Raw genomic sequence first — 8,651 nt, forward strand, 5'->3', positions numbered from 1 at the left:
AACCTATATACACCATATTGTGAAAAATGCTTAATGCGCATTAGCCCATTTAATTCTCACTGTGTGCCCTACTTGCTGAAGTACCTACTACCTTCAGCTGCATGCAGTATGGAGATGTTACATTGCTTAAGGCCACAACTAGCAAATGGCAGAGCCAGACTTTAACTCAGATTGTCTGATTCCAATGTCCATAGTCAAAACTGCATTGTTGTCTCTCAGTCATGAATTATTCTTATTGTGATCCTTAGTACCTCTATTTCATAACTTAGACAACAGAAATAATGCCTTATTTTGCTGTACTGACAGCTGTGATGTTTGAATCAAGTAAAGTATTTGAGAAAGTATTTGCATATCTATCGAAAATGAAAGAGTTTTGTAACAGGGAAGTGTTCAGATCTAATTTATTATTATCAAGCTAAATCACCAGTTAGCTGAGTCATTTGGGTTAAATCCCGCAGCTCTCTGCCTTCAGTTTCCTTACCTGAATATTGAAGACGTTGCATTAGAATATTTCTAGGCCTCTTCCAGCTCAAATGTCTCCAAGGTACACAATGAAACATCTACAATCATGGGATCATGATAGTACCAGGGTAAGTGAAGAAAGAATTCATCAGGGACATGCATGGCAAATTGGGGCATATAATTGACAAGGACAGAAATCCCTGGCAACCATGACACCACAAAGCAATTACCTGGAAATTGCCTTTTCTCTTTTCACCTTTGTGTCAAACAGTCATTTAAGAAGATCCCCAGATGTGGGAAATACTTTTGCTGTTAGTGGACAGCAATTTTCTAGGCCAAATGGGCAGATCTTGTTTTGTAATAAGGGTCGCCTGGAAAATTTCTTTGGAGAAGAAATAAGTAATTGCTCCTTTGGCAGGGTTTGTGAGATGTGGGTCAAATTCGAAGTGTAATCTTTCAGTAAGACTTAAGTGGAGCATATTTTATGGAAACCAGTCTCCCATTCATCAATTTTGTGGAACCCTTACTTCCACACTCTACTCTTAGGACTCTTCCTTTTGTTTTTTATGCTCCTTATTCAAATTCTTTAAATCTTTCTTTATTTTTATTTTTTTTAAGGCTTTCTACACTTCACTGAAAAGAACAACCTCAAAATAAAATTTCAGGTAATATTCCAGATTGTGTTGTGTTGGGGTTTGAATTCTAGGCTGCAATTTCTTAAGTATATGCCTTTAACTCTCTTACCTTCTATTTTTTACCTTCTAAAATGGATGTATAGGAGCATCTAGAATTAAATTAGACAATGTCAGTAATGCCTGACCTTTAAGTTTTATCCTTGAGGACTTTGTTTTTGAAATAAATTAGTTCTGTTGAAACATACAGCTTTCATTTATAGTTTCTGAGTAGCCAGAGACAAGCAGATTCACTGTATAATGGTATTAAAAAGTACCCAAGGATGTTTCCATTATGTCTTTAAAAATTCCTCAAATATCTCTCCATTGCCATCTTTGGAGGCTCTGGGTGTCTTGAGACAATAAACTGGGGAACAGAGATATCAGAGCTACCCACTCCCAGCTCTGATAGTGTTGTTCTCTTGTCCCTTTTAAGCTTCCTTTATTTGTCTAGTTTCTTCAATCAGAAAATTTTCCTGTGTTTCTTTACCTGATTTTGTATAACCTGGGAAACTGACCACATCCTTATAAGATTAGGATTGCAAGGGGTTTTGATTAGTTTTAAACAGTAGTTAAGTCTATCACCTGTTTTTCTCCAAATTGTCTCATGAAACATGCAAAGAAATTAAAGAGAGTGAGTATATGCAGATTTTTCCCTTTTCCCTCTTGCCTGCCAAATTTTAACAGAAATTCCCAGGATAAGTTTCATCATGGATGAGAAAAACAATGCACAACTTCTCATTCTTCTGGGAGTGGTTGATTTCATATGTTATATTTAATTATGACTTCCTGTGTCACAGAAATGTATGAGAAAATGAAGAATTTCAGTGCAACAGATTAGACAACTGTTTGACATATTTTCACTGAATCGATCAATTATTATGGTGTTTGAGATATATTTGGGAAATGAAATGTTTTTTGACCCTATCTGTATCTCAGTGACCATCATAGTTTGATTCTGGTTGTCCATTGACCCAGTTTACCTGAATTCATTCAAACTAAATGAAAAGTGTTTAAGAGGTTTGTATATTCATAGATTTAGATGGTCTGACTTGCATGAACAGTAGAAAATAAAACTACACCTGCCAGGAAGCAATGCCAGACTCTCTCCAGAGCTGTTGATTTCTCAGGAATCTTTCCCCAAGTTAACTCAGTACATTCTCGGACAATAGGCTTTGGATATCGCTAAACAACCAATGGTTAGAATGCTGAACATCGACTGAACAGATATAATATACTGAACTGTGAGCTGAGCACTTGAATAATTTCTTCTTATAACTCTCAAATAACCTCGTAGTTCAGGGGCTTTTATTGGCCTACTTTATACTGAATAAATCAGGATTTAGTGTGTTTAAACCATTGGGACATGTTCTTAAAGCAAGAGGCTTTTAGGACACAAATCTAAAGTCTAAACCCATAACCCCAGTACTATGCTCTCTTCCAAAAGGTGAAATGATCTAACATTGTGACAATGGTTTGGGCCAATAGTATACCCCAACACAACACAATAGTATAAGGCTTCGGCAGAGTTATGATTCCATGACTTTATTGGTTACACATACTTCTGCCCTAACAAAAAAAAAATCAGTGTTAAATGGTGCTCTTTTTCCAAGATGTTTGATAATGTTACATTAAATACATTTGCAAAAAAACTTGAAAACTTATCAATAAGAGAGGGAATATAATACCTCTTAAGAGTAAAAGAAGAAATTGAAAATATCTTGATGACAATCTGGCAGAGAAGGTCTATTTTAAAAGTATTATAGGATGACCCCACTTATAATTTTATTATAAAATAGCAGTTGTATGGTGAATTCACAGGGGTCTTTTAAAAAATTATTTAAATAATGATGTCTACCTTAGGTGTAATAATCATGGCATTTCCAACAGTACATTTTTAAAGATTCCACTCAATATTTTAAATATTAATTCTCATGACGACATAAATTAATTTGGTACTTGAAGAAATTAGTAGCTACTTCTTAATTACTTTGAGGTGAAAAGGTACTTTGTTTTCACTTGAAGAGCAGTATGTATTTCTTTTCAAGAGCTTAATGAAGGAAAAGTCTGTCACATGTGAACATGATAATGATATCAGTTTACCCAGCTCAGCAATGTATTCCTTTGTCTCCTTTTTAATTTTAGAAGCACTGGATCAATGACTATAGAAGGAAATATCACAGAGATCACCCACTTCATCCTCTTGGGATTCTCAGACTTTCCCAGAACCTTAGCAGTGCTCTTTGTTATATTCCTGGTCATCTACCTCATAACTGTGACCTGGAACCTTTGCCTCATTGTCTTAATAAGGATGGATTCCCACCTCCACACACCCATGTACTTCTTCCTCATCAACTTGTCCTTCATAGATATCTGCTATGTTACAACCACAGCCCCAAAGATGCTCATCAGCTTCTTCCAGAAGCAGCAAACAATCACCTTTTTGAGTTGCATTGCCCAGTACTTCATCTTTTCAACTCTGGGACTGAGTGAGTCTTGTCTCCTGGCAGCCATGGCGTATGACCGATATGCTGCCATTTGTAAACCACTGCTCTATTCATCCATCATGTCACCCAGCCTCTGTGTTCGAATGGTGCTGGGAACCTACATGGCTGGACTCTCTGGTTCTTTATCCCAATTGTGTGGCTTGCTTCAACTTCACTTCTGTGGGCCCAATGTTATCAACCATTTCTTCTGTGACATGCCCCAATTGTTAATCTTGTCATGCACTGACACTTTCTTCATACAAGTCATGATAGATATATTATCAATGTTTTTCGGAACAACAAATGTTCTAGTTATCCTGACATCCTATGCTTATATTGTTAACTCGATCATGAAGATCACTTCAGCTAAAGGCAGGTCCAAGACTTTCAACACCTGTGCTTCTCACCTGACTGCTGTTTCTCTCTTGTATACATCAGCTTTTTTTGTTTATTTGAGTTCCAGCTCAAGTGGTTCCTCCAGCTTTGACAGATTTGCTTCAGTTTTGTACACTGTGGTCATTCCCATGATGAATCCCTTGATTTACAGTCTGAGGAACAGGGACATCAAAGATGCTTTGAAGAGGTTGCAAAAGAGGAGAGGGCATTGCTAAGGTCACAGGTTGTGAGATGAATAGATGACAGATTTGGCAAGACAGAATCAATCACCTTAATCCACTGTAATATGCACAAGAATGTGAATTAATAAAATTCATATTGTGTATGGGCAATGTAGACTTAATATGACACAGATAATATGCTATTATGGACCAACTGCTGAGCTGGTGCCACAGAAACACAATATTTTACATCTTGGAGGTTCATATGTTCACTGTACATCAGGGATGGCCACTTCTTTTATTAATCTAACCACAAGTATTTTTGAAAATGAAAATTTAGAAGTCCTTTTGATTCTTGTTGCTTCTGAGATGGGACTGTCTAAATCTCAGTCTTCTTCACCTAGGGACTGGTGTTGCCATAGTGCCCCAGGAATCTTGTCTTCTAAATATTCTGATGCAGCATAATCTAGTATTGGTGGTGATCACTGACTGCTCTGTGTTTCTGACTGTATGAGAATGAACAGAGAAGGGATATACCTTTAGACAGAAAAAAGCTTTCAAATTGGTTAGGCTGTGCTTCATGGATCGACTAATCAGAGATAGTTAATGTATGTCTAAGATGTCTCTCAGTGGTAAGACATCTAAGAAGTTATTGGCCATGTCCTCCTCTCTGTCAGTTGTAGTTTAAAGGAAAGGGTCACAAACTGATTCCTGAGAAAGGACGGGAAAAGGGGTGTGATTCTTCAGTGTCCATTGACTTCTGAGTCCAATGCTTTTTTCCTCACATTTGTACTTCAGTGAGTATTTCTGATGGGAGGTGATAACCAATGTCCATGTCACATACAATAGTAATATCTCTTATTATTTATTTCTAACCTCTCTTTCTTGCTCTCAATAAATCCAGAAAATCTAACCTTAGTTGATAGTTTTATCACTCTGTAGAATGATTTCTCAAATTTGAAATTTTTATTCATGGTTTGCTGAGGAGATTTATTATGGGTTCCTCAATTTAAACAAATATACCACACTATATAAGGATGTTGTTAATGTGGGAAAGTGTGGGAGGGGGAGGGAGTAGGGCATGTGGCAGTCCCTTATATATTTTTGTAATATTTGTAACATAAAGCTTCTTTAAAAATAAAAAAATTAATTATAAAACATCATTGTAATAGAGTCACTAAATAGATTTGCAAATATTCAAGATGAAGTGACAAAGAACAACTATGGAAAAATGGTACAGGTCTTTCTATGTCTATGCTCCACACTCTGTGTCCTGGAAATTTATGGTTGTATGGTTTGGTATAATGAATTGTATAATACAACTGTTAACTTTAATGGTGATATTTTCCAGGAAGTTCAAAGAAAATTCATATAGGGAGTGGGATAGTGGGCTTCCCAACAACTCTGACCAGCTACCAAGATCTGTAAACTTGAAGGTGAAATAAAGTTTGTGATCCCATCTTTCTGTTTAAAAAGGGGAAGAGGATATATTACAAAACTGTCCAATTGCCAAATTTCCAAGACTTGAGTAAACTAATATAAACCAGTCGTAACAATATTTACATATTATCTTTGAGATTCATTGAATTCTTAATGTTGTCTTGGGATCTCAATTTGGATAAGAGTCACATGGATTATTCTTATAAAGGATGATGTATCAGAGGCTTTTTGGCCGAATCTTCCAGCTGGCCATGGTGGCTGCTGGGGTTAGGGAATTGGAGGAAGAGATGTGATGTGAGGGCGTTTTTGGGACTTGGAGTTGTCCTGGGTGGTGCTGTGGGGACAGTTACCGGGCATTGTATGTCCTCCCATGGCCCCCTGGATGGACTGTGGGGGAGTGTGGGCTATGGTGTGGACCATTGACCATGAGGTGCAGCGGTGCTCACAGATGTATTTACCAAGTGCTTTGAATGTCTCATGATGATGGAGGAGGTTGTTGTTATGGGGGAGGAGTGGGGGGAGGGAGGTGAGGGGTATATGTGGACCTCAGATTTTTTTAATGTAACATTAAAAAATAAAGACAAAAATTGCTACAAAAATGTGTAAGTTTATATGAGAAGTCTGTTCTCAGAGAGTCCTTAGGGCTTCAGATGGGGCGGACCACTGGTAGGTGTTAGTTGTGTAAAGTACCATGATATTGCACAGATCTATGTTTGATGGGCTTGTATGCGCTCAGAGAGGTGATGAATAGAAGTGCTGATGGACACTGGAAGTTAATATTCTGGGGGTTTCTGGGGATAAGTGCAGTGCCTGGGAGTTGCTGCCTTCCAAGAAATGTCTCCACGAGCTTCTGTTGAGAACCATGACCTGAAGTACTAAAGAGAATTGCCAATAAGGTATTTTTTCAGGGGACAGAACTGAGGACACTAAAAAAATATATAATTCCGTAGGCACACTGGCTTGTGAATAACATTTACACCAAGGGCAAATCCCATAACCTACTCTTAACTGAACCACATATTCTAACTAAGATCACCCTCTGGGACTAAAAGTACAGTTTAGTTTGATCACAGTAATTGAATATAGATATAGCTATGCAATAAATAATGGAACACAACCAATCGGCTAGTAATTAAGGGCTTTATCGATAAATGCATCAAGACCATATATATATATATAAATACACACACATTCTGTATTTTATGGGTAGTTCAATGGAAAGTGATTCAAACAGATCTACAAGCGAAGGGAGGCAAGAAAAGTAAGAATCACAGAGACTAGCAAGGGGTCAATGGCAGGTTCTCTCAAGAGGAAGATCTTGAGCTGGTTTTTGCAGATTAATTTGAGAAAGGGGAAGCACATTTTAAGTTGGTGGAATAAGTAGCAAATGGAACGGTATTAATTCATAACAAGGTAGTGTCAGGAGATATGGAAGTTAGGAGGAAAATTTGGGTAAGACCATGAAAGTTAATGTTGAATTTTACTGAAAAGACTCAGACTTTCCCTTGCATTTAATTGAAGGTCAAAGAGCCTCAATCACTGATAGCCTGGGGGTAGAGAGTTTGTACTTACTTTTTTTTTTATTGATCCCCTTACTTTCTTTTTTTTTAATTTTATTTTATTTATTCATTAAAAAAAAATATTACATTGAAAAAATATGAGGTCCCCATTCACCCCCACTGCTCCCACCACACCACTCCCCCCACAGACACACTTTTCCCCATCATCATGACACATCCATTGCATCTGGTGAGCACATCTCTGGGCACTGCTGCAGCCCATGTCCTGTGGTCCACACCAGAGTTCACACTCTCCCACATTCCATCCAGTGGGCCATGGGAGGACATACAATGTCCGGCAATTGTCCCTGGGGCACCACCCAGGACAACTCCAAGTCCCGAAAATGCCTCCACATCTCTTCTCTTCCTCCCATTCCCTGCACCCAGCAGCCACCATGGCCACTTTTTCCACATCAATGCCACATTTTCTCGATTATTAACCACAATAGTTCATGAATAGAATATCATTAAGTCCACTCTGATCCTTACTGTATCCCTCCTTCCTGTGGACCTTGGCTTGGTTGTGTCCATTCCACATCGATGTCAAGAGGGGGCTTAGATTCCACATGGATACTGGCTGTGATCCTCCTGCTTTCAGTTGTAGGCACTCTAGGCTCCATGGTGTGGTGGTTGACATTCTTCAACTCCATGTTAGCTGAGTGGAGTAAGTCCAATAAATCAGAGTGTAGGAGCTGAAGTCTGTTGAGGCTCAGGGCCTGGCTATTATGTTGTCAGTCCAGAGATTCAAATCCCCTAGATATATCTTAAACCCCAGCACCAACTACAATTCCAGTAAAGTAGCATGAAAGCTTGTGAAAAGAGATCCCATCTGAGTCCATCTCCTTCACATAGAAACACTAGCACCAAAGAAGGGTCAAGTGGCATGGCAGTGAATCCCATCTGTCATGACCATAGAACCTGTGGGTCTCTTTATCCCTCAAAAGAACCAATATCTGGGGTTGTATCTACTTTATCTGTCTCTGAGACTCTGTTCAGGTGTGCATAACGGCATTCCTTCTGACAACCTCCAGACTCTTTTTTTAGAAACTCATAGCCATATGAACTCATTTGTCTTTTCAATCTCCCCCTTACGTTAGGTCAAACAGCATTTTAAACTCCTGTTATTATATGTAGACAGGGATTTCTGCTGGTCCACGTTGAACCTTTAATTTAAGGTCATTTTCCAGTTGCATCATTGTTGGTAGTTGATAGTGATCCCTTGGTGCCAGGGAGGCTCATCCCTGGGTGTCATGTCCCACGCTGGGGGGAAGGCAATGCATTTACATGCTGAGTTTGGCTTCGAGACTGACCACATTTGAGTAACACAGAGGCTGTCAGGAGGGAACTCTTAGGCACAGTGCTGCTCTAGGCCTTGTTCTTATTTCAGGTGTATAGGCTCACAAGCATAGTCATTAGTATGAGGTGCTCACTATTGGACCCTCAGTCTTTCCTGGTCCTTACCTTGTATCTGGGGGA

The 8,651-nt window shown here is 38.7% G+C and overlaps 1 protein-coding gene across 1 annotated transcript; it reads left to right on the top strand.

Annotated features, from left to right (window-relative positions):
* Positions 1 to 3,291: 3,291 nt before the first annotated feature.
* Positions 3,292 to 4,230, top strand: LOC101410641 (olfactory receptor 5AN1-like). Its single transcript, XM_004482613.2, has one exon. The coding sequence runs from the start codon at positions 3,292 to 3,294 to the stop codon at positions 4,228 to 4,230; it is 939 nt and encodes a 312-aa protein (XP_004482670.2).
* Positions 4,231 to 8,651: the final 4,421 nt, after the last annotated feature.

Source organism: Dasypus novemcinctus, chromosome 10 (genome assembly GCF_030445035.2).
Source record: "Dasypus novemcinctus isolate mDasNov1 chromosome 10, mDasNov1.1.hap2, whole genome shotgun sequence".
Classification (NCBI taxonomy): domain Eukaryota; kingdom Metazoa; phylum Chordata; class Mammalia; order Cingulata; family Dasypodidae; genus Dasypus; species Dasypus novemcinctus.